General features: G+C 40.5%; 2 protein-coding genes across 2 annotated transcripts in view; one reads left to right on the top strand and one right to left on the bottom strand.

Moving 5' to 3' along the window:
- The window catches only part of LOC139450304 (beta-alanine-activating enzyme-like), a 31,343-nt gene extending 13,868 nt beyond the window's left edge, over positions 1 to 17,475 (bottom strand). Inside the window, exons 1-9 of the mRNA XM_071231984.1 lie at positions 17,097 to 17,475; positions 15,369 to 15,498; positions 12,762 to 12,853; positions 11,051 to 11,168; positions 7,092 to 7,306; positions 6,026 to 6,218; positions 5,301 to 5,530; positions 3,397 to 3,509; positions 1,002 to 1,186 (exon numbers count right to left, since the gene is read on the bottom strand). Coding sequence (XP_071088085.1) covers positions 1,002 to 1,186; positions 3,397 to 3,509; positions 5,301 to 5,530; positions 6,026 to 6,218; positions 7,092 to 7,306; positions 11,051 to 11,168; positions 12,762 to 12,853; positions 15,369 to 15,498; positions 17,097 to 17,098 — 1,278 coding nt within the window. The 5' untranslated portion in view covers positions 17,099 to 17,475. The remainder of the gene's footprint in view (positions 1 to 1,001; positions 1,187 to 3,396; positions 3,510 to 5,300; positions 5,531 to 6,025; positions 6,219 to 7,091; positions 7,307 to 11,050; positions 11,169 to 12,761; positions 12,854 to 15,368; positions 15,499 to 17,096) is intronic.
- A 4,123-nt stretch (positions 17,476 to 21,598) lies between these two features.
- On the top strand, positions 21,599 to 26,985 carry LOC139450894 (armadillo repeat-containing X-linked protein 4-like). The gene is made up of 5 exons (XM_071232723.1): positions 21,599 to 21,626; positions 24,101 to 24,398; positions 24,537 to 25,719; positions 26,098 to 26,377; positions 26,495 to 26,985. Exons 1-5 carry the CDS (start codon positions 21,599 to 21,601, stop codon positions 26,983 to 26,985), a joined length of 2,280 nt encoding a protein of 759 aa, XP_071088824.1.
- The last annotated feature ends 479 nt before the right edge of the window (positions 26,986 to 27,464 follow it).

Raw genomic sequence — 27,464 nt, 5'->3', positions numbered from 1 at the left:
GCAATATTCCAGCAATATCACGGCGGGGGATACCAGAAATGGACTTCACACATTGTACCCATGTCGGAATCGAACCCGGGTCTTTGGCGTGACGAGCGAATGCTTTAACCACTAGGCTACCCGACCGCCCCCCATTCAGAATGAAGTAACAAATACACAGTGAAACCTTGGAAACCAGTGAAAGCTGGACACTACCGGTCCATGTGAAATCGTCTGGCTTAAGGAGATGGGGTGAAGTGGGGTTTAATGTCGCGTTCGAGATTCTTGCACTATTAGGCTAAAAAAATAAAAGTCTTGGTTCTCAGGCACTGCCCGCATCATCATAAAGTCTGCCCCACATTTCGTTTTTATTTCCATTTTCCAAAAAATAAAAAATAAAAAATAAGTATCCTAATACTTAAAAACAATGTGGTCCAATAAAGCACAGAGTTACTTCCCTTCACATGTGCACTGCTTTACTGAGCATCTTGTTTTATGGTCATGGCGGCAATAGGAGTTTATATGCTTGTTTATGTAGGGAGGCCCTTTCCTAGGTTTATGGTACACAACTGTTTATTTGGTTACATACTAGTTTGAACAACATTGCCCACCCGCACTATATTTTCAAAAGTCATTGCCTGAGAACAAATTCTTTTATAATTTTTAAGTCTTAAGAATCTTCTACTTTCAAAATTCTCAATTTCTTGTTCTCTTTCTACAGTTTACTCCAGATGTGATGAACTTTGATATAACAAAAAACAAAAACACAAATCTTGTATTACATTGGCAAAATCAAGACAAGTGAATCTGACAATTCTCAGTCAAATGAGTGAGTATAGTTTTACACCGCTTTTAGCAATATTCCAGTACTATCACAGGGGGCGAGGGGGGGGATGACACCAGAAATTGGATTCAAACATTATACCCATGTGGGGAATCGAACCCGGTCCTTCAGCATGACGAGTGAACACTTTAACCACTAGACTACCCCACCATCCACTCAGTCACATGAAGTAGCTTACATGTTGTATAGCTGATGTGTTCAACCTCTTCCCATGTCGCTTGATCTGATCGTCATAGCGACCAATGTATGTGATGGCGCCATCGTCCCGGACATGTACAATATCCCCCGTGTCTCTCCACAGGGGGAGACTCTCCAAGACAGCCTCAGTCTCAGCATTCAACAGACACACACGCTCACTGCTGCCTGCAATAGGAAACATTTGCCCTTAAACAAATATAATTCATCATAAGTAAAGAAAATATAACTCAGTTCCATATGATATCTGGATGTTTGCATTGTACGAGGGCTGGCTGAAAAGTTCTAAGCCTACCGGTAAGTGGGATATCTCAATCGAATTGAAACAAACTTTTGCTACCAACAAGTACAATCATTTAATGAATCATAGACATAAGAACTGCAACTGTAGTGTTATTATTGTCTTTGTACCAGACCAGCTTGTGAACCTACCCATTGAAATCCCCAGAAATGGACAAAACTGGCTATAGGGCAGTCATCAAGTACCCGCAACTGAAAGGGCTAACTCCAACACAGATACATGCTGACATGGTCTCCATCTTTTCCACTGCAAAGAAGTGGGCTGCGGAATTCAAGCCATGCAGAGAGAGCCTTGACGATGACCCGCGTCCATGAAGGCCTTCAACAGCAACCATTCCGGAAAACATTACCCGGGTGCATGACATGGTGATGGCTGATCGACAATTGACCACTCGACATAATGCCAGTGTTGTGGGCATCTCTCATGAGAGGGTTGAGCACATTATCACCAACGAGTTGGGAATGACAAAAGTTTCTGCAAGATGAGTGCCAAAGCTCTTGCCAGGGGATAAGAAACGTGTCAGATTCCTGACGTGCCGTGACAATTTATGCCGCTTTGAAGCAGATCCCGATGATTTTTTGGCACGATTTGTAACCATGGATGAGACCTGGATTCATCACTTTCAACCAGAAACCAAAATTCAGTCTTAACAATGGAAGCATCCGGAATCACCAGCCCCCCAAAAAACCAAGTCGGTTCCTTCTGCTGGAAAGGTGATGGCTTCAGTCTTTTGGATTCCAAGGGTATTCTGCTGATTGACTATCTTGAAAAAGGCCAGACTATCAATGGAAGATATTATGCTGACCTACTGAGACAGTTACATGAAGCTATCGAAGCTAAGCAATGGGGAATGCCCACTAAAGGAGTCCTGTTCCACCAAGACAATGCTCCTGTTCACAAATCGGTGGTTGCCATGTCAGCGATCCATGATTGTGGCTTCGAACTCATTGACCATCCCCCTTATTCACCAGATTTTGCCCCGTCAGACTTCCACCTGTTTCCCCAAATGAAAAAGGAACTACCCTGTCGCCATTTTCCTAGTAATGGTGACGTCATTTCTGCTGTGAATGACTTTTTTCGGGTGGCTGAAGAAAATTTCTTCTTGACCAGCATCCAGGCCTTACAGCATCGCTGGCAAAAGTGTGTAAACCTGGAAGGGGACTATGTGGACAAATAAATGAAAACCATCGACTTGGTACGGGTCTTTCACAGTTAGGCTTAGAACTTTTCAGGCAGCCCACGTACTTTCATGACACTACATATTGAGGCAAAAGTAAGTAACTGTGAAGAGTTTCCACGGCAACAGAAATTCTGCAAAAACCATTTTGAATGTGTAATGGGTTATCCATGTAGTGACAGGACGCAGTGACATCAGGCTGTATTACACGGATAACACACTGGACATTATACGTTCAATGTGATGCCTTTATCACTCCGACAGTCAATGATTTCAGTTATTAAATGCAACACTTATTTGAAGCATTGTAATGCCATGTTTGTTTGTTTGTTGTTTAACACCACACTCACCAATATTCAAACTATATGACAGTGGTCTGTAAATAATCGAGACAATCCAGAAATTGACATCATGTGCATCGATCTTCGCAATTGGGATACAATGACATGTATCAACCAAGTCAGCGAGCCTGACCACCTTATCCCGTTGATCGCCTCTTATGACAAGCATGGGTTGCTGAAGGCAAATTCTAACCCGGACTCTTCATGGGACTGTGGAAGAGTAGGATAATGGATACCAGGATTCCAGGAAAGCAGCACCATGGCGTTTCTGTTGTTTTTTGGTTTAACGCCGCAATATTCCAGCAATATGAAGTCAGTCTGTACATAATCGAATCTGAACCACACAATCCAGTGATCGACATCATGAGCATCAATCTACACAATTTTGATAAGATGACACGAATCAGCCAAGTCATAGAGTCTGACCACCTGATCCAGTAATTCGCCTCTTACGACAAGCATGGGATGCTAAAGATCAATTTCAACACAGGGGTTAATGATGTGTCACAGGAGACCCAGATCCTTCTCCAGTTAGGGGTGTGGACAATGATGGACCTACCTATCTGTAGTCTCCCCTCTCCACATGTGATCTGATGACCGTCGCTGTCAGTGACCTTCACCTCTGTTCCATCAAGAACAGCACCTAATGGAATTGGTCCTTCTTCGCCTTGCCTTTGAAAAATAAGTGGCCTTCATCATTATGTATTCTGTGTAGTATTTAGGCAACATGAACATGGTTCCACTTTCCTAAGTCACTGGAACCACTGCAATATTGGTCATTGAAGTATTACATAGTTATGAATAACAATCATATTGTCTGATCAAAGACCATAAAGACCTTGCTGCCTATTATAGAGGGACAAGAATTATAAGTAGGTAAATGTTTCAAAACCTTCACATCTACAGCAGTCAGTATGACACAAATCAGGCCTAGAGTAAACATAATAAACTAACTGACTGTCAGTACCTACTTAAGATAAGTGGAATTAAACAGACAATAATACTACTAATAATAATAATAATAATAATAGCCAATGCGTATGGCGTTTTTTCCATGCTGAATATCATGCTCAAAGTACATTATTACTTTGGTCAAGGGCATACAAGAGTATACAACCAAAGCTACCAGTGAGGCACTAAAAGGTTAACAGCCACATTGCCATCTCATCCTACGGGTACCCATCAGTGGCATATTTGGGACAAAGTCACTTGCCCAAGAAGACACATGTATGTGTTACATGTGCTTCAGTGTGGGGCTGGACCAAAGGCCTAGAAACTCTCAGGAACCAAGCTGCTGGACACCGTCACCCATCCAAGGACTGTCTGTGACCTAACTTCACCTTATGTGTGCCACCAATACTTACTCACAACTGACAATACTTACTGACAACAGACAACTGACAACAGACAACTGACAATACTTACTGACAACAGACAACTGACAACAGACAACTGACAATACTTACTGACAACAGACAACTGACAATACTTACTGACAACTGACAACTGACAATACTTACTGACAACTGACAACAGACAACTGACAATACTTACTGACAACAGACAACTGACAATACTTACTGACAACTGACAACTGACAATACTTACTCACAACAGACAACTGACAACAGACAACTGACAATACTTACTGACAACTGACAACTGACAATACTTACTGACAACTGACAACTGACAACTGACAATACTTACTGACAACAGACAACTGACAATACTTACTGACAACAGACAACTGACAATACTTACTGACAACTGACAACTGACAATACTTACTCACAACAGACAACTGACAACAGACAACTGACAATACTTACTGACAACAGACAACTGACAATACTTACTGACAACTGACAACTGACAATACTTACTCACAACAGACAACTGACAATACTTACTCACAACAGACAACTGACAACAGACAACTGACAATACTTACTGACAACAGACAACTGACAATACTTACTGACAACTGACAACTGACAATACTTACTCACAACAGACAACTGACAATACTTACAACAGACAACTGACAATACTTACTCACAACAGACAACTGACAATACTTACTGACAACTGACAACTGACAATACTTACTCACAACAGACAACTGACAATACTTACTCACAACAGACAACTGACAATACTTACTCACAACAGACAACTGACAATACTTACTCACAACAGACAACGGACAATACTTTCTCACAACAGACAACTGACAATACTTACTGACAACTGACAACTGACAATACTTACTCACAACAGACAACTGACAATACTTACTCACAACAGACAACTGACAATACTTAATGACAACAGACAACTGACAATACTTACTCACAACAGACAACTGACAATACTTACTCACAACAGACAACTGACAATACTTAATGACAACAGACAACTGACAATACTTACTCACAACAGACAACTGACAATACTTACTCAAGATATGTTGCATCAAACCGGAAGCATGTGGCCCAGCAGGACACTTCGGTCACTCCATACAGATTGTAGAAGGTGGCGCGGCAGTCAGGGGCCACGGCTGACCGAAGGATGTCCGCGGTGGGTAGATTCTCCCCTCCCAGCGCCAGGGTCCGAACACTTGACCGCTGACTCAGGAGTGTTGATCTCAGAACCGATGGGCCAAATCTCAGCAACAATGATGGCGTCATCTGGACAGGATTATAACATGAAGGAATAATGAGGGCGTCATGTAGACAGGAGTGTAAGATGAAGGAATAATGAGGGCGTCATGTAGACAGGAGTGTAAGATGAAGGAATAAAGATGCGTCATGTAGACAGGAGTGTAAGATGAGGGAATAATGATGGCGTCATGTAGACAGGAGTGTAAGATGAAGGAATAATGATGGCGTCATGTAGACAGGAGTGTAAGATGAAGGAATAATGATGGCATCTTGTGGACAGGAGTGTAAGATGAAGGAATAATGATGGCGTCATGTGGACAGGAGGGTCAAAACATCCCGCACATCCACGAAGTGATTTTATATTGTTTTGTAAAACCTGAGCACAGATTTACTTTTTCCAGTATTTACAGGAAGAGAATATCATTTTCAAAACAATTTAATCCAATGCTCCCAACTCCTGAAGTTCTGAAGTTATACAATGTTGTCATAAACGTATCACATAGGCCTGACGTGCAGGTTTACCTGTAGCACTGACACACAGTTCCTATGGTACAGTATCTCCAGTAACTTCTTAGGTGAGGCTTTTACTTCATTATTAGTCATAAGCAAGGTTGCACCAGAGGTCAAGGTCACAAAAATCTCCACGATGCTTGGGTCAAAGGTCAAAGGTGATGCAAGGAAACAAAGGTCCTCTGAGTTCAGCTCGTATATCTTCCTGCAGTAAAACATAATACACCTTGTTAACATATTGGTTTCTTTTTACCTGAGATGAACAAAATACATATCTACCTGAGATGATATATACAGTATATCCTACCTGAGATGATATATACAGTTTCTCCTTCTTGAGGTGATATATACAGTGTAGCCTACCTGAGATAACATATACAGTATATCCTACTTGAGATAATATTTACATAGTATATCCTACTTGAGATCATACATACAGTATATCCTTCTTGAGATGACATATACAGTAGTTCCTACTCAAGATATATGAAGTATATCCTACTTGAGATGCTGCATACAGTATATCCTACTTCAGATGCTGTATACAGCATATCCTACTTCAGATATTGTATAAAGTATATCCTGCTACAGATGCTGTACACTGTATATCTTACTTCAGATGTTGTATACAGTATATCCTACTTCAGATGCTGTATACAGTATATCCTACTTCAGATGCTGTATAAAGTATATCCTACTTCAGATGATATATACAGTATATCCTACTTCAGATGCTGTATACAGTATATCCTACTTCAGATTATATATACAGTATATCCTGTATATAGAATATCCTACTTCAGATGCTGTATACAGTATATCCTACTTCAGATGCTGTATAAAGTACATCCTACTTCAGATGATATATACAGTGTATCCTACATCAGATGATCTATACAGTATATCCTACTTCAGATGCTGTATACAGTATATCCTACTTCAGATGATATATACAGTATATCCTACTTCAGATGATATATACAGTATATCCTACGTCAGATGATATATACAGTATATCCTACGTCAGATGATATATACAGTATATCCTACGTCAGATGATATATACAGTATATCCTACGTCAGATGTTGAATGTTGGGCACGATGCAGCTGTGTGGGACGCGGACCACCTTTGGAACGCTGGTTGTCCCCGACGTGGTGATGCAGTATGCTAATGAGCTGGCTTGTGGGCGTGGCAAGATATCCTGCAGTGACACAAGAACCAGGCCAAGCTCAAACAGCTCCATACAGGGTACCACAGCTCCATGCATGGTGTTGGTCACATCTTCCAGTCTCTGAATAATAATAATAATAATAATAATAATAATAATAATAATAATAATAATAATAAACGCATATATAGCAGTGTTTAAAAATAATTTTAAAACCTCCAAACCCAAAAACCCATAAGTGTTACCTGCCCATCTTTAAAGTTACCTGCCTGCATTCAGACATAAAAAATATTGAAAAATTGCAAAAACTAAGAGACAAATCATGTCTTGATTTAGTTTATGCAAACAATTACTTGAGAATCTACAAGGAGTTATAATAAGTAGTCTTAAAATTATCTGCCAGATAGTCGAGCAGATGGAGGAAAATTTCATGCGGCCCGACAGAAAAGTTAACAGCCACCGGCGGGCAATTATTTCGGACACTGATATATAGCATGATATAGTGTGCTGTATCCATACTCTGAAGCTTGTTCATGGCACTACACAAGTATTAACCAAGTCAGTGTATTAGTGTGCCCTCAAATTACATTCTCATCATGATTTAAAGCACATTTAGGCACAAGAAGTAGTGCAGGTTATCGATATAGAGCATAGAGATCGATAATGACATTATTGACAATGATCAGTCTGTTTCGGTAAATCTAAACTTTATTTCATCACAAAAGTTTATGTAAGTTATTATCAATGACAACAGTTTCATATCAATGATTGATAATATTTCTTCCCATCGATAATTATTCCGATTATCGATCACCATAGCCAGCCCTAACAAGAAGGTTTTGCATTCATATTATCTTCTCATCCAACCAGGAACCGATTGTCGGATATTTTGAACGACATCATATATTTTAATAATCTATGGGAAGACCAAAGCTCTAAAAACTTTCATGCGTCAAGCTTGCTGAGCGTTGTCATCCATCCACCTACTCTATGCCACCAGCTTAGCTTCACCTGATTACAATCTCAACTAGTCTGTGTTTAAAGGGCAAGTTCACACAGAAATGAACCTATTTTTCTTGTACTTTTTCCACATTAAAAGTGTTAACCTAGAAGTGTCATAGACAAAAATATATAAATATCACAATTAATTAACTTATTTTTGCATTAAAACGATTTATATTTTTCACATTTACCAAGTGTTCTATTTCCACAACAAAAACACCATGGCTTATGCCCCTTGCAATATGATGTCATTGGTGCCAATTGATAAACATTATGACGTCATCATGCTTTGTTAGAGCCGCTTCACGTGGTGTAGGTACAGTTGTGTGATTCTAGCGTCTCAGATGCCAGCCAGCAAAGCGTTATGCTGAGTCACCACTGCGCCGGAGTGTGTCGTAGGCCATGTTGTTTTACCGCAAACTGGTACTTGATATCTTTTGCGTTGAGAATAGACAGGGACCCAGTTGAATTGACACCAATTACGTCATAATCTAAGGGGGATAACTCAGGCCTGTTTAGCTCGAAAATCCAAAGGCCTAATAACGGCATATCATTTTCACACTATTGTGAGCTTCCTACTTTCACTGTGAAAAAAGTGAGTGTATATTTTCAAACACAGATACTAACTAATTCTAAAATTGCGTATTGTTTAGAAAAAGAAAGAAAGTGATTTTTGCGTGTACACTTGCCCTTTAACTAACAAGGTAATCAAGGATAAGTTAAACCAACTCACAAAATGCGATTTTGAGGCAAGTAGGCAGTGCAGAGAATTTGGCCAAACATATCAGGTTTGTTGCAGGTAGAGAGGGTGTATGCATGTTGTGCACGTGCAGGTCATGACGATGAAATTGACTCCCATGGATTCATGTGTTGCTCATAAGACTATTCAGAGGTTGGTGTGACAAGTCGATACCAGAATTCTCTACAAGTCGTTTGAAAGAAGTTAATTACAAACAAATAAACATGTCAAATCTAAGTAAGCATGGCCAAATCATACATTGTCAGCTTCGAGAATTGGCCAATAATGTCACAAATTACATGGAGAAAGGTTGTACAATATATCTGAAGCATTGTCCAAAGCTAGCATTGCCACAGATCTGTCTGTATCTATGCTGAAGCGCATCAGGATGTGAAGACTAGTGAGATGACAAATCTCATTAAAATCAGATCTTAGTTCTCGGTACCGCTAAACAAAGATCTGAGGACATCCCATTACAGGTCATGTCAGACCGACCTTGCGCCGACCAATGGAATGACCAATCAGAAGGCGACTTTCTCGTGCTTTACGGCACTAATTTCAAATTGGCGACTACGCTTCGAAACACATTTTGACAATCCTCGAGTACAAATTTGAAACCTGAACAAAAGAACATTCTGGAATGGCTAATAGATGGTCTAGATTGTATGGATTCAGGCGCTAAACCTGTAACTATCGTTCAGAGTAACAGTTTTCGAGGTTGCATGTTTAGAAATCACATTCAGACTGCCACTTTCATAATCTGGTAAGCGATGCTCTGATTCGTTGGATGAAAGGTCGTTCTGATGTGACCCCTAATGGGATGTCCTCAGATCTTTGTTTAGCAGTAGCGAGAACTGAGGTCTGATTTTAATGAGATTGAGTGAGATGATTATCCAGTTATCTCAACATATATCTAGCTAGCAATATGACATTTACAGTATGCTGAAACCCCATCAACAATCATGTGGGATTAAATGAGGAGTATGTAACTGAGTCAACTATCACAACATCAAGATCTCAACCTTTACAATCACTGACACTACTCGTTATTGCTCTCTGGGGTAAAAAAGTAAATGTATTCCCTTCATTGTCACGATACTTCTCAATTGTTGTTTCCAATGCAAATTTGCTGTCGCCGTTATCACAGTCATCGGGTACCTCACAGCACATACTATAATGTGCTATTGAACTCGCAACAAGACTCGCACTACTTGTAGCAGACCACCTGCTACCCCTTTCTTCACAATGGTATGTGCCAGTGGGCGGACCTCATATATACAGGAATTTTGAATAAAATTAATGAAATAAGTTACAAACATAAAGTCCAGATACACAATGAACACTTTTTATAACCACACAGTGTAATTACATGATTAATTTGCGTACTTCAGTATAGATTTTTTACATGGTATTTCCTGTGTTACGCGCTCAGGGTAAAGTCTTTGTGTTGGGGGGAAAAAACATCAAAACTCATTATGGCATGTATAATGCGCACCCCCTTCTACCCACCTGTGTTTTTTGGGGAAAAAAATGTGCACTAAACTCAAGAAATATGACAGTCACATGGGGTCAATTGTCATATCACAACTCAAGTTATCCTCCCTAACAGTAGGTAATATGGACTAGTTCCAATGGCATAACGCAATGAGATTGAGCCTTTTCTCTTGTGATTGGCAGTAAGATACGCTAGCTTGAATGTAGCAGTCCCTCCACCTACATCCATTATCAGAAGCCTCACTAAGAAATACAGTAAAGGGTCAGCTGATGACTGATCAACACATTGAAGACCATCTGCTCAATAATCAAGATCTTTATTGTAATAAATCGGGTCTTACTTTAAGAAGTGCACTAAATGACGTGAGCATCTTGATTAATAACATGAAAAGATTTGGAATATATATGTTGACGCTAAATTGACGGTCCACATGCTTTGCAAATCCTGCAATCAACTGCATGGCAGTTTACAAACAAGATGTCGATTTTGATACACAATGGGTTTTTTATTGGACTATGCATAGACTCGTTAGTCCAGCCAAAATATAACTCCATAATTCTAGCCTAGTTCGGCAAGGGTGGAAACTGGACTTTAATAGACAGACAACCAAACGGGCAATGAGGATAGTCACCTGCAAGTGATCAACATCGACAAGGAGAAACCTGACCCCCACTTGGGAAAGAGCCTGGCGAAGGTACTCGCTTCCATCGGAGTCGAAGGGGAAGAAGGACGCTGGCGTCTGAAGAATCCTGAAATATGGCCAGAGATTGGGTAGAATCTAATTGACAAGATTCAGGGAGTTCAGGGACAGAAATGCAGTAAAACATGATAACGCGATTAAAAGGTGTGCCCTTTGAATTTTGAATGTGCTAACCACGTGAATACAGTTTGATGACAAAAGTTGAAGTGAAAGGTGAGGTGAAATGGTGAAATAACGTCACGTCCAAGACTATTGCACTCACATGACGTGCATGCATGAGTGTCTATGGCTGTTTGTACTAGTCCGGACTAATGCTGATTTTATAGTGCTAGCCCACTGAGATACCATGCCGCAGTTTAACATGAATACCCCATTCAGACACAGAATACTGACTCCGAGCCGACCAGTCCTTGTTTTAGCCCCTTTATGCCGAGCGTCAGACAGGGTAACAACAAGTACCATCTTTTAAAGTCTTCTGGTATGACACGGTCGGGATCGAACCCCGGATCTTCCGCTCTCTGGGCGGATGCTCTACCACTAGACCATGCAGTCGATGAAGTAAAGACAGGTTTATTAAAATTATGTAGACTAACAGTGTTTACATGTTCAGGATGGCTCAGTTTAGTAGTGTGAAGTACTATACCAACTAGTTCACAGGATAAACATTGTCACAAGATATTAATTTTAAGAAAATATTATCCTCAGAGAACCCGTGAGGGCCTAGGAATTTATTTCAACTTCGAAAAAAGTATTTTAACCATGGCATTATTTCTATAATACAAGGAATTTCACAAGTATTGTCAGTGTAAACAGGATTATCCTTCCTGAGAAGACAATAAAGATAGTGTGATGTCTCTTACAGCTGCTATCAACAGTTTTATATTGACATGGGTCTTATAGTTTAGGATGAGACAATTAACAGCATACATTTCTAGTCCAACGAGACTTCTGTGATTCCAAGATTCTAAAGAAAAAGAAACATTGTCCTCTATGAACTGAAGTTATCCTGATCATCAACTATACTTTGCTACAAAGTCTGGGCCTAAAGCTATATGATGCATCCATTAACCACAGGTCTAGACCTTTTGGCGCTCTTTATGTCATTAGCTCATATAGTCACAATATATTTGTAATAAGCAAATTAAATGTAACGGTTTTGAACAAGTTACATGTTACAGTGAATGTGTCAATATGTAAAATGTGCTTCACTTAGAAATTCATAAAATGCCTAAATATTTTCACAGACTGACTGAAAAATTATAAAGAAGTTCAAAAGGACTTAAAAACAACATAATTATGCTGGGATTAAAAGCCAAAAAATACACTAAATATACATGTCTTTCGTTTACTTCTAATCCTTACATTTCCAGTGAGTAGAAATTTGTTACCATATAATAAAAGGAACCATTTTCAATCAATTTGTAAAATATTGAACAATGTTGGCATCTAGTAAAATGCCAAAGTAAAAGTTTAAACCATTTTACACACTGACTGTAACGTATACACAATACACTTGCTTCCTCTGTAAACATTCTCATCAGTCGTAGCAGATACAATAACAATAATTCATCAAAAACATATTAGAAAAAAACAAATCCTCTTATCATCGCCACTGAGGACCATTGTAAGAGGACTGACTCACCCAAGGAGGACAGATGGCAGGTGAATGTTGGGGGGCACACACAGACCGACAGTCTCATTGTCCACCCCACTTGACCGTAATACTTCACTGACCTGACAACATGACACAAAGCACAGCTGAACACAGGAGAGATTTTACATCAGCTTCACACAGTTTACATTATTCTGGCCCAAGATTCTAACAAAGAAATATTCTTCTTAATTCCCTGAGTCACTGACTGGAATGAATCTGTTTGAAGAATGGACTCTGAGAATTAAGAATCTGTCCCCACTCTTATTCTTATACTTTCCTTGTACTTTCCTGGCTCAATCTTAAAAAATGTATAAATATACCTGGTAGTTTCATTTTTTTTAAATGTTTCCACATAAAATATCATATTTCACATGCAATCCAAATGGTACAAGTATTATTTTATATAATGTTAGATATTAAAAGCATAATACAATATTCAAAATGTTTAAAGATTAGGTTTTCAAATATTTCATAATAATTCTTTTTAAAAAAAACATTCAAGATTTACAATTTGAGGAAAAAATATTTCCCCTAAAACAGCACGATCATAATGCAACTTAAACATCTTGCCTGAATACTGCATAAATTTTGAACATTTCAAAAACATCAGTAAAAGTATTGAAGTCCTGAAATGTTACTTTAAACATTCACAAAAATCCTAGGATTTGACAAAAAGGGATTCACTAACAAAATCCTCAAGTTATCAGAACATCAAGACACTGACATGAATGAAATTTATACATGTTTGGCTTTGGCTACAATATTATATACACTCAAATATGTACAATGTGCAGTGCAGCTAATATTTAACAATATGACAACAATAGCAGAGATAATTTAGCTAAGGGTGTGACTATCTAAAAGGGTTTAAAAACACAGTACAGTGTATATACATCATCTGTTGAAAAGTTACATTAAACGCTTATCAGAAACCAAAACATGGAGTTCAACTGTATAATGACAATATAAGATGTGATTATTGGAATTATTTAGTTGCTATGGTCAGTGATGATGTTACATATTTATTACCAGATATAAAATTGATATGTCGGTATCATATAATTATGATAATGATTCCTTATCACACAAAAATAATTATTTCTAACTTTGGAAGAATTCCTTTATCAGATATTTCTTTTAACATGGTTTGTCCGTATAATGTATAACAATATGTACATTTAAGGAAATAGTGATATGCATTGTCACATGGAAACTTACAAGAGCATGAGTGAGTGATTGAGTATGGTTTTACGCCACTTTTAGCAATATTCCAGCAATATCACAGCGGGGGACACCAGAAATTGTACCCATGTCTTCGTCAATACGAGCGAAGAGCATGATGATTGATCAGATAGGTTTACTCTGTAGCAATCAGCATTGGGCTTACTACAGTTATGTATGAGCCTTGTATGTAGTATGTTAACAGCTCTTTCACTACAGCTGAAGAAGTCAGGAACTTTTGTTGGTTTCATATTCATACATTTTCAAAATTTGACAAAGATGTTTTTTCTTTCACTTCATAATAAAGAGAGTTCCAGGCACGTAAAGCACATGGTAAAGAGGCGTTTTCAAAAGTTGATGTGCGAGCAAAAAGGTATAACTATGGGGTTTTTATGACACCACTTATATTTAGTAACAGAAGAAATATTGGAGGGTAATAAGTTAGATATATATGACAGACATTGGTAGTTGAAAACTTTATGTATCAATAGTTGCTTTTTTAAGTCTATGCTTTTCCTTAAGCGGTGCCCAGCGAGTTTGTAATATAGGCTTGATGGGAGACACTTCACTATCCTTGCCGCTTCTAGTTGTTATAATTCAAGTTGATTTTCATTAATGGTGGTCCTGTTAATCCCTGACTTCCAAAAAATATTCTAATCATGCTCATATTGGTCTATTAAAAAAGTATAGATTCTCAAGTGTTGACTGCTTCTCTTCTTACATGAGTAACCAGAATGAGGATACTAATTTAGAGGATGATGGTAAAATATTATTAAATGGTTGAGTTCATTTAATATCATGTGATAGATAAAACAAAGATGTTTAAGCTGTTCTTCCCTTTCTAAAACAGGGGGCGGTCGGGTAGCCTAGTGGTTAAAGCGTTCGCTCGTCACGCCGAAGACCCAGGTTCAATTCCCGACATGGGTACAATGTGTGAAGCCCATTTCTGGTGTCCCCCACCGTGATATTGCTGGAATATTGCTAAAAGTGGCGTAAAACCATACTCGCTCGCTTTCTAAAATAGAAGTGTAAATCCTTGAGAACAGGATAATCTGTTAGATGCTTGTGACTTAAGAAAATGAATTTTGAAAAGTCAATTTTGATGTACAGAATAAAATTTCAAAAAAGATTCAATACCATCTTTAAGATAGTAAACACTCCATAAACACTTTTCAAAAATAATTAAATATCATAACTGAATGTTTATTCTGCCACAGGTACAAACTCTTGTAGGGTATTAGGCAAATCCCTGTGAACATGATGAATAATCCAATACACTTACTGATTATGTTAATAGTTTATGAATGACATTTTATGTTCATGTAATAATATTACACACACATCATAAAAAACAATTCTGTAATATTTACTTACAATATTGGCTGTGTTGCACAGGTCTTGGTAGGTGATGAATGACTTGTTTACTCCATCATCAAATTGTACAGCCACTTTATAAGATTGTTCAGAAATTTGTTTTTCCACCAAACCATGCAACGTTTCCATCCTGCACAAAATGAAATTGTTTATTATGTTTTATGTTTACCATGTTTACTCTAACAACATTATCATTAAGATCAATTGAATGAACTAAAACATAATAAAAACAAGTTAACAAACAAAAAATAGTGAACATTATTATACATTTAATGTATCATAAACATGATAAACATATGACAATTAACATATATAGATGATAAATTATATGGCATCAATTATCATGATAGATATAATCTATACTTTAACCAAATTACAATAAATGCAGAGGCATTAGACCACATGAAGACAAACATGAAAATTAATTTCAAACACATTATCAAATTAAATAATTAACTTTTAGCTTAGAATACATAAATTATGTCCATTTTTCAGAATATAAATGAAGCAAATATATAGATTCTAATTGAAAAATAATAGCAGTGCGCGTTATTACAGGTATACCATGATATGGGTTACTAATGAATAAAAATCACAATACATTTGGAAAAAACATTTGCAATTTCAAAATCATGCATATTTTGATCTTGTTTAAAAAACTTTAAATAAGTGCCAACATGGCCAAGTCGAATCGAAATAATAGTATACAGAAATTAGAAAGAAGCAGAACTATTCGCACCCCTTTTCCCTGTATACAGTGTCTATTACACATGCATGTGACCATTTGACTAAAGCAACATCTAACAAAGATTGCAGACGATTATGAAGTTGTCAAAAAGGTGATGGAAACTACTGGAAAGGTTGTTTTTTTGTTCAAGTACATAACAAATTACAGATGAAAGAATGCATTGAATATATTGGTACATGTTGCAATACATGAATCACTATTACAATAAATCACAATACGAACATGACGAAAGTCAGGCCAATACTCATCACTAGAAAATATCATAAAAAAATATAATAAGCTAAAGTAAAACCAAAATATTTTTTTATCATTCCTTTCCATTAGTACTAAAACAGTTATGCTATTTTTCAATGACATCTTCCTTCAGCTGCACATTCTCATCTTCATCCATATGCCACAAGTTCCCATATGAATAAATTAGTTTTGCACTTAGCCATCAATGATTGCTACAATGTTTAAGAACATTTATCACAACTACGAAATATATCAGGATTTCCTTTGTCACAATTAAGAAGGATTAAATCAAAAGATCCCACAAAGCAGAACACTTAAAATAGCAAAAAGCTCAATTGAACAGCATTCTAAAATATTTATCTAGATTTGGTTTTATTTTTCTTTAGTGTCATAACCTGACATAAACAAGTAGTTCTACAAAACTGTATTTCAGAAGTATCTTGTCTCAGCATTATTCTTTATCATTTGTCAAAAACAGGGAAGAAATTCTGTGTCGTTATAACACACTTACATGATTAATAAATCATTTTTGACACATTGAAAAAAGTAAATCACACATCTAAAAAAACTTAAGAGAACAGGCTTGAGAAAACAGGAATTAATTGAGTTTAGCATCTGCCGATTTTGTCAAAAATGGCAGAAAGCAGATGTGAATTTGCATTTTCATTGTCATAACTCAACAATGCACAAAAGCTACTCAAAAATAATTACTCAATATTAAATAAAACATATATATAAATGCTCACATTTCCTCAGGTTCGATAAGATCAGCAAGTCCCTGCACCCATCCTTACAATGCTGCAACGTGCTGATTCTCGCCAGTATACTAGGAAATGATAAAATCGCGACTCGGATAGATCGATATTCTCTTGGGCTTTGCTTTAATTGGGCTCGGCTTATTCATTCATCATAATTGCCACCATTGTCAACGTAATTCAATGATTGTGTTGCGGTGAATGCGGTAAACCGCCCCCACGCCTTTGTGTTAAGGCCCGCTGTCAAATAATTCATCGTCAGAAAAAGTGGCAAGCATATGCTGTTTGTGAGACTCTAACACATCTAAATATGATCTCGTGCTTAAGAAATTCAAAACATTTGAAATACATCTCATAACTGTGTATTTACCACAAAATATCGTAAAGATTTTGACACCCGGAAGTGTACACTTTATATGGTTTTACAAAACAAAAGAACATTAGAGTTGTCTGCCCCTGGGGGGATTTTACGTCAAACTGGCGTCGGATAGTTCCAACAGACAGATGGTCCGGTGACACTTTGAGTTATCATAATAATATATAACATTTCAGTCAATATATAACATTTCAGTGTCTGTTCAGTGTTAAACAGTCACATGGCTTGAAATTGATTCTCTTTCTCGACCATAGCTGAAATTAACAAAAATCTAAATAATTGTGAAACACTATTGATGTGAACAAACTACCTCATGTATGGCTTAAAGATCGTTAATCAAAGTTTTTATCTGTTATTCCTTGCATATTTTCTCAAATTGTGAGAAAAAAATGTTACAGGCCAATTTGCTGTATGCATTAAACCTACAAAATATTTTTATTAATATAAAAACACTGCACACAGCACAAATACACCGACCAGGCCAGAAAAAAAACCTCTTGTTTTGTGGTAGTCTTTCTTTAGCAATATTAACGAGTTTCAGAGGCAAACGTTCTCAAAGGGAATTAAGTTGTTCAAATTGCCCGAAGGTGTGGTTTGATCGACGAAAACAAGCCAGCCTTTGTTCTCATTTCATGAAAAGAAATATTGATTTTCTTTTTCACGACGTCGTTCGGATTATGAAGAAAATTAACGTGATGTCTTGAAATTAGAGTCGAGATTTTCGTTTGGGGCCATTTTCGATTTGTGACTATGCTTGTACCTGACATAATGTCACCTTGCCTTGAACAACACACGGACCTAAGTTCAATCCTAGGTATCGGCAATTTCATCTGAATAGTGAAAAATAGGGGATCCAATAAATCTAACTCAACATAAAGCGTTGGGCAAACTTAATTATATGGAGAACCAAGGCGGGGAATTTATACCTGAACACAGCTGATCTGGGAATGATCGGAATTGAATTTTGAGCTGGGTTGGGCCGGGCTTGGCTGGGTTGGCCGGGCTGGTCTGGTTGTCGTGTTGTGTGATACTTGATTTATTACACCATGTGTCACTTCAAGATTCGCAGCAACCAGTCAGAAATATAAAACATATAATTGCTGAATATTACAAATATCGTGAAATGTTATCTTTATTGTCGTAAAGGAAATATTTAAATACACTTCAACATCATCCAAGAGGGGTTTTTTTCAATTTCGAAAAGTTTACCAAACATAGAATCGCCTTTATTCCGCTGAGTATATGTATATTTTATAGCTACTTGAACATATTTCTGAAAAACGTTTATTTCTGGTAAAAAAAGTTAAAGTTTTGAGCTGGCTTATAAAAAACGTCATTTTAATGTTACTCTTTTCCATCAGACCAAGAGACAATACGGTGCTATTGTAATTACTGTGATGATCAACATATCAATGAGAAATGCACGACTGCTTTGTGCAAAACTCCTGGCATCATCCAATAATTCTTGATGCGTTAATAGCAGCATGACCGTGGGTAGTTAGAAGAGTGGAGTGAGTCACACGGAGTTTAATGAAGCCTAACCCCCACACGAGACAGCCCAGTACCCAGGGGCCACGTGTAGGGCCTGATCATGTTGCCGCGCTTCACGGCTCAATACAAGCCTTTCAAGTTTTCATGTAATAATGTGTTGTAAATATTATATTCGATTAGTTGACTTTAAATGAAGTACTAATAAAACCTCATCCCAAGATCCTCGGCTATGGACGGTCCGCCATTTAAAACAAACGAGTCTTCAGTATCACGCACAAGGCAATATGCTTTTAGTCTTGGGGATTTCGGGTGCTTTTTGTGCTTTGTTTGGGTTTTTTTTATCGAAAAGCCTATACAGCGATGAGTAATATTCACTAACTCGCTTTTCTCAGCCTTACAAAAGAAAATATTTCTGCACGATGACTTATTTTTAATCGACAGATTCGTGTCTTGTCTATTCAAGTTAGACCTTGATTTGTCTTTTATGGCCTTGCCCATGGCTGCGTTTTTGTGTTAAGCTTCGTCGCTATGGGAAAATTAAAGCTGCAATGTCGGATTTTGTGTGTGTGTGTGTGTGTGTGTGCGTGCGTGCGTGCGTGCGTGCGTGCGTGCGTGCGTGCGTGTGTGTGTGTGTGTGTGTGTGTGTGTGTGTGCGTGCGTGTCTGTCTGTCTGTCTGTCTGTGTGTGTGTGTGTGTGTCTGTGTGTCTGTGTTTGTGTGTGAGTGACTGTCTGTGTTTATGTGTGTATCTATCTGTATGTGTGTGTTTGTGTGCGAGCGGGAGCACATGTGTGTATATACCCCACATTACCAGTATACCATATCCTGATAAAGAAATTTATCGTCTACACAATCAGTTCTTGTTGTTGTTTTTGTTAGGAAAACAAACTGCAAATTATGTTTTACATAACGACATCGCAGACACTTTGTTGACTGAACCTATGGCGATGATTCCCGTTCACCGGGAGTCCCGCACTTTATTATAACCATTATCACATATTTTAGTCGATATTGCGTCGTGGAATATTTTTTCTTTTGAAATCTAGTTCCTGGTGTCTTTGACATATAGCCTTGCTTAGATGGTAAATCGATCTTCGCAATTCAAAGTACAAGGTATTTAATTTATTTAAAGATTTATTACCCAAGTAAAACACAATGCAGAACAGTTATAGAGAAAAAAGCCTTACAGTTCGGATCTTGCACCTTTAAGAAATGTTTTCAAGTGAAAGTCATCCCTCGTGTTTGTGGTATTTTTAATTAATTTGTCTCTTATTTTCCCGTACAATGAACATTCGAAAAATATTGAAAGCACTTTCGCTTGAATCCCCACCACGACGTTCAAGTGTACTCGACAGGGCAGCTCGAACAAATCAGCATTTAATTCACTACACTGATGCCCGCAATGAGTATGCAGGACATTTAATGATCTTTACCACAGCCACAGTACGAGACACCAGATGGACAGAGGAGAGGTTGCACAACATCACGGCAGTATTGGGTTTCTTCTTTCGATACGACTCTGTTTCATTATTAGTCAGGGAGTTTGGGGCATGGCCTAGTGGCTTACAGCGTTCACTCGTTACACTGAGGGGAGGCTGGTGGTCGAGTGGTGACAGCGTTCACTCGTTCCGGTGAGGGAGGTGGGTGTTCTAGTAGTTAAAGCGCTCATACTCGTTCGGTTGAGGGAGGTGGGTGTTCTAGTGGTTACAGCGTTCACTCGTTACACTGAGGGGAGTCTGGTGGTCGAGTGGTGACATCGTTCACTCGTTCCGGTGAGGGAGGTGGGTGTTCTAGTGTTTACAGCGCTCACTCGTTCCGGTGAGGGAGGTGGGTGTTCTAGTGCTTACAGCGCTCACTCGTTCCGGTGAGAGAGTTGGGTGTTCTTGTGTTTACAGCGCTCAATCGTCACCGTGACGGAGGTGGGTGTTCTAGTGCTTACAGCGCTCGATCGTTCCGGTGAGGGAGGTGGGTGTTCTAGTGCTTACATCGTTTACTCGTCACCGTGACGGAGGTAGGTGTTCTAGTGGTTACGGCGCTCACTAGTTCCGGTGAGGGAGGTGGGTGTTCTAGTGGTTACGTCGCTCACTAGTTCCGGTGAGGGAGGTGGGTGTTCTAGTGTTTACAGCGCTCAATCGTCACCGTGAGGGAGGTGGGTGTTCTAGTGGTTACGGCGCTCACTAGTTCCGGTGAGGGAGGTGGGTGTTCTAGTGCTTACATCGTTTACTCGTCACCGTGACGGAGGTAGGTGTTCTAGTGGTTACGGCGCTCACTAGTTCCGGTGAGGGAGGTGGGTGTTCTAGTGGTTACGGCGCTCACTAGTTCCGGTGAGGGAGGTGGGTGTTCTAGTGTTTACAGCGCTCAATCGTCACCGTGACGGAGGTGGGTGTTCTAGTGGTTACGGCGCTCACTAGTTCCGGTGAGGGAGGTGGGTGTTCTAGTGGTTACAGCGTTTACTAGTTCCGGTGACGGAGGTGGGTGTTCTAGTGTTTACAGCGCTCAATCGTCACCGTGACGGAGGTGGGTGTTCTAGTGGTTACGGCGCTCACTATTTCCGGTGAGGGAGGTGGGTGTTCTAGTGGTTACAGCGTTTACTAGTTCCGGTGAGGGAGGTGGGTGTTCTAGTGGTTATGGCGTTCACTAGTTCCGGTGAGGGAGGTGGGTGTTCTAGTGGTTACAGCGTTTACTCGTTCCGGTGAGGGAGGTGGGTCTTCTAGTAGTTAAAGCGCTCACTCGTTCCGGTGAGGGAGGTGGCTGTTCTAGTGGTTACAGGGCTCACTAGTTCCGGTGAGGGAGGTGGGTGTTCTAGTGGTTACAGCGTTTACTCGTTCCGGTGAGGGAGGTGGGTGTTCTAGTGGTTACAGTGTTCACTCGTTCCGGTGAGGGAGGTGGGTGTTCTAGTGGTGACATCGTTTACTCGTTCCGGTGAGGGAGGTGGGTGTTCTAGTGGTGACATCGTTTACTCGTTCCGGTGAGGGAGGTGGGTGTTCTAGTGGTGACATCGTTCACTCGTTCCGGTCAGGGAGGTGGGTCTTCTCGTGGTTACAGCGCTTACTAGTTCCGGTGAGGGAGGTGGGTGTTCTAGTGGTTACGGCGTTCACTAGTTACGTTGAGGGGAGGTGGGTGTTCTAGTGGTTACATCGTTCACTCGTTATGATGAGGGGAGGTGGGTGGTATAGTGGTTACAGTTTTCGCTCTTTACGGTGAGTGTGGGTGGTCTAGTTGTTGACAGCGTTCACTCGTTAGGGTGAGTATGTGGGGGTGGTCTAATTGTTTACAGCGCTCAATCGTTACAGTGAGTGTGGGTGGGTGGTTTAGTTGTTACAGCTTTCACTCGTTACGCTGAGGGGAGGGGGTTGGTGGTTTACTGCATTCACTTGTTACAGTGAGGGAGGTGGGTGGTCCAGTGCTTACAGTGTTCACCCGTTACGGTGATAGGAGGTAGGTGGTCCAGCCTTCTACTCTGACATAATACCTTGAACTATTCTACAAGCCACCGCCCATGTTCTCAGGTATATGTGTCTTCCCACCCAGACGAGTACTACCTCTCTGCTGTCACGTTTTGAGCGTTCCACATGCTTCGAAAATGAGTGGAGTCTGACTGAAAGACCTATAAATCCGACATATACGGGAAGCACTAAGGGGAATCCTGAGTGGATGTGAGATCAGGTATGTGCCCCACAGATAATGAAACTACTAGTAGGTTGATAGCTTCGCTGATGTGAAGCATTTTACTGAACAGATCTATATGTCATGGAGGCCCAAGGTGCAGCAATTATCCGTGCAAATTGCGTCCCTTGACTGCACAATGGGTTCGAATCCAATTTTAGTCCCCGAGTTTTGTCTGTCCTCGCCGCCCTATTTTATTACACCACAGTAGCAAATATGATCTGCCTCCCTTCCTCAATCGGGAGCAGGCGCAGGGGGGCCCAGTCGTCTAAGGCGTCGCAATTTGCTGTGCAGAGTTGCGTCTCTAGGGCACGCCAGAAACCTATGGCTGGGGGTTCGAATTCTGGTTCATCCCGATTATGTTTCAAGGTTTGTCAGCACTATACCCGTGGTCATATGTTTCACCAAATTGGTAACCGTCCGAGCCCTGCACCACTTCGGGCTTTCCTCTCACATTAAGTTTCCTACCACATATAACTGGAAGTTGTTAAAAGCGGCGTTAAACCCAACTCACTCACTCCACAAGGGGCTGACACGCCGTGGCATTATTGAAACACAGGTAAAAACCAACCTCACGCGATTTTCTAGAATAAAATCCTTTCCGTTTTAAGAAGAATTGACAGTATTAAATGTAGTAGCAACAGTCACCAAGTCGAGGGGAGAAACACAGAGACACGCCCAGAGCAGACGAGGAAACCGCACACGTAATGCCATATTGGTGCACGGCTACCGCAAAACCAATAACCGAATGGAGCACAACGCGGATGATTTAAGGATAGGGGTTGTGAGCTGCTTGCCGGAGACAATATCAGTGTCCTTGTAGCTAATAAGGGACTCGCGGCTGTTGTGACATAGGATTACAGCGAGGACTACGCGGGTTCATCAAGCAAATAGCACTTAGCAATGTGCATTACTGTAGTAAGTTCCTGGTGCCTCGGTCTGATATCTCATTTTTGCAGATCCGGTAACCTAGAAACAAGCTATTATATCAACATCTGTTTTTTCAACTGAGTTACTTTAATTTCCTCTTCCACTTGAAAAAAATGACAGATTTCTTTTTTACGGCATTTACCTAAACGATTACCCCTAGCTGTCTAGAAGTAATCTTACTGACATTTTCTTTTCGTGTTTGAAACATCTTTGTTTAGTTAATTATTTCTCAGCTGAATTTGTCCGATTATGACGTGTGTTTTTTCTGTTGTCTAATAAAAAATGTCTTAACTACGTGAAAGAAAATAATATATATGTTAATGTTTAAGACTGCTACCCACATATGTTTTTTTCTGTCTTCTCCAACTTCTGAAAGGTAAATTAAGTGAGCGAGTGTCTGGTTTTATGATGAGTTTTGGAAATATAGGAAAAACTGTGATTGAGAGCTGGAGCACCGTCCCACGTCATCAGGGTCTATGATGTCGCGCAATCAGTACCACCCCGTCTCTATTTTAATTAGTTTGGGCTTCTAGCTGGGACCAAGCATGAGATAATAGCTGGGAGCAAGCTTAAGATACTAGCTGGGACCAAGAATGAGATACTGGCTGGGACCAAGTTTGAGATACTGGCTGTTACCAAGCTTGAGATACTAGCTGGGATCAAGCATGAGGTAATAGCTGGGACCAAGCGTGAGATACTAGCTGGGGTCAAGCATGAGATACTAGCTGGGGTCAAGCATGAGATAATAGCTGGGATCAAGCATGAGATAATAGCTGGGGCCATCCCTGGGAAAATAGTTAGGACCAAGCATGAGATACTCGCTGTGACCAAGTTTGAGAGATCAGCTGGGATCAAGCATGCGATACTAGGCTGGGGCCAAGCATGACATATTAGCTGGGGCCAAGCTTGAGCTACTACTAGTAGCTGGAACCAAGCTTGAGATGAGCATGAGATAATAGCTGGGACCAGGCATGAGATAATAGCTGGGACCAAGCATGGGGTAAAACCTCGGACCAAACATGAAATAATAGCTGGGACCAAGCGTGAGATACTAGCTTGGGCCAAGTTTGAGATAATAGCTTGGGTCAAACATGAAATAGTAGCTGGGACCAAGCATGAGATACTAGCTGGGACCAAGCGTGAGGTAACAGCTTGGACCAAGCATGAGATAATAGCTGGGACCAAGCATGAGATACTAGCTTGGGCCAATTTTGAGATAATAGTTTGGGTCAAGCATGAGATAGTAGCTGGGACCAAGCATGAGATACTAGCTGGGACCAAGCATGAGGTAATAGCTGGGAACCAGAATGAGATACTAGCTGGGACCAAGCATGCGATACTGACTGGGACCAAGCATGAGGTAATAGCTGGGAACCAGAATGAGATACTAGCTGGGACCAAGTTTGAGATACTGGCTTTGGTCAAGCATGAGATACTAGCTGGGACCAAGCATGCGATAATTGCTGGGACCAAGCTTGAGATACTAGCTGGGACCAAGTTTGAGATAATAGCTTGGGTCAAGCATGAGATAGTAGCTGGGACCAAGCATGAGATACTAACTGGGACCAAGCATGAGGTAATAGCTGGGACCAAGCATGAGGTAATGGCTGGGACCAAGCATGAGATACTAGCTTGGGCCAATTTTGAGATAATAGTTTGGGTCAAGCATGAGATAGTAGCTGGGACCAAGCATGCGATACTGGCTGGGACCAAGCATGAGGTAATAGCTGGGAACCAGAATGAGATACTAGCTGGGACCAAGCATGCGATACTGACTGGGACCAAGCATGAGGTAATAGCTGGGAACCAGAATGAGATACTAGCTGGGACCAAGCATGCGATACTGACTGGGACCAAGCATGAGGTAATAGCTGGGAACCAGAATGAGATACTAGCTGGGACCAAGTTTGAGATACTGGCTTTGGTCAAGCATGAGATACTAGCTGGGACCAAGCATGCGATAATTGCTGGGACCAAGCTTGAGATACTAGCTGGGACCAAGTTTGAGATAATAGCTTGGGTCAAGCATGAGATAGTAGCTGGGACCAAGCATGAGATACTAGCTGGGACCAAGCATGAGGTAATAGCTTGGGTCAAGCATGAGATAGTAGCTGGGACCAAGCATGAGATACTAGCTGGGACCAAGCATGAGGTAATAGCTGGGACCAAGCATGAGATACTAGCTTGGGCCAATTTTGAGATAATAGCTTGAGTCAAGCATGAGATAGTAGCTGGGACCAAGCATGAGATACTAGCTCGGACCAAGCATGAGATACTGGCTGGGACCAAGCATGAGGTAATAGCTGGGAACCAGAATGAGATAGTAGCTGGGACCAAGTTTGAGATACTGGCTTGGGTCAAGCATGAGATACTAGCTGGGACCAAGCATGCGATAATTGCTGGGACCAAGCTTGAGATACTAGCTGGGACCAAGTGTGAGTTAGTAGCTGGGTCCAAGCTTGAGATAATAGCTGGGACCAATCATGCTATAAAAACTGGAACCAAGCATGAGATGACAGCTGGGACCTAGTTTGAGTTAGTAGCTGGGTCCAAGCTTGAGATAAAAACTGGAACCAAGCATGAGATAATTGCTGGGATCAAAGTTGAGATACTAGCTGGGACCAAGCTTGAGATATTAGCTTGGACCAAGCTTGAGATGATAGCTGAGAGCAACCATGAAATACTGTTTGGGACCAAGCCTGAGATAATAGCTGGGACCACGATTGAGCTAGTAGCTGGGACTGAGCATTGGGTGATAGCTGGGACCAAGCATGAGATACTAGCTGGGACCAAGCATGAGGTAATAGCTGGTACCGTGCATGCTATACCAGCTGGGACCAACCTTGCTATACTAACCAGGACCAAGAATTAGATACTAGCTGGAACCAAGCATGACATACTAGCTGGGACCAAGCTTGATATACTAGCTGGGGTCAAGCATGAGATACTAACTGTGACCGAGCATGAGTTTCGAGCTGGGGTCAAGCATGAGATTCGTGCTTGGGTCAAGCATGAGATTCGAGCTGGGGTCAAGCATGAGATACTAGCTGGGGTCAAGCATGATATACTAGCTGGGGTCAAGCATGAGATACTAGCTGTGACCGAGCATGAGTTTCGAGCTGGGGTCAAGCATGAGATTCGTGCTTGGGTTAAGCATGAGATTCGAGCTGGGGTCAAGCATGAGATACTAGCTGAGGTCAAGCATGAGATACTAGCTGGGGTCAAGCATGAGATACTAGCTGGGGTCAAGCATGAGATACTAGCTGAGGTCAAGCATGAGATACGAGCTGGGGTCAAGCTTGAGATACTAGCAGGGGTCAAGCATGAGATACTAGCTGTGGTCAAGCATGAGATACGAGCTGGGGTCAAGCATGAGATACTAGCTTGGACCAACCATGGGGTAATAGCTGGGACCTAGATTGAGATACCAGTTAGGACAAAGCTTTAGATACTAGCTGGAGTCAAGCATGAGATACTACCTTGGACCACGCATGCTATACCAGCTTGGACTAAGCATACTCCACAAGCTAGGACCCTTATATGTTCTTTACGGAAACAAGAATGTCCAATTTTTTGTCCATGGTTATGCTTGAATGTACGTCCATATTCCTCTTGTCAGCAAGTCATATTTCTTTGTTCACTGTCCATAGTTTTGCCTGCATGCACGTCCCTATTCCGGTGGAGTAGCCAAGTTGTTAAAGCGTTTGCTATTCGCGCCGAATTCCCGAGTTTGATTCCCCATATGGGTACAATGTGTGATGGTCATTTCTAGTTTTCCCCGCCGTGATATTGCTGGAACATTTCTAAAAAAAACGGCGTAAACCGTAATCACTCACTTAAGGGAGCACGGATGGCTCATTTGTCGCTGTCGTCCCATAGGTATGCGGTTCGAATCTC

Source organism: Haliotis cracherodii, unplaced genomic scaffold, assembly GCF_022045235.1.
Source record: "Haliotis cracherodii isolate W230 unplaced genomic scaffold, xgHalCrac1.p SCAF_8, whole genome shotgun sequence".
Classification (NCBI taxonomy): Eukaryota; Metazoa; Mollusca; class Gastropoda; order Lepetellida; family Haliotidae; genus Haliotis; species Haliotis cracherodii.
This window is presented reverse-complemented; position numbering and strand designations above follow the sequence as displayed.

What these genes read in the sequence shown, in the direction of transcription:
- LOC139450894 (XM_071232723.1), top strand. Translation starts at nt 21,599, where the DNA reads ATGGCGTTCACTAGTTCCGGTGAGGGAG. An exon ending in GAGATACTCGCTGTGACCAA is followed by an intron (nt 24,399 to 24,536) that starts GTTTGAGAGATC and finishes AGCTGGGACCAG; the next exon opens with GCATGAGATAATAGCTGGGA. An exon ending in TAGCTGGGACCAAGCATGAG is followed by an intron (nt 25,720 to 26,097) that starts GTAATAGCTGGG and finishes GCTGGGACCTAG; the next exon opens with TTTGAGTTAGTAGCTGGGTC.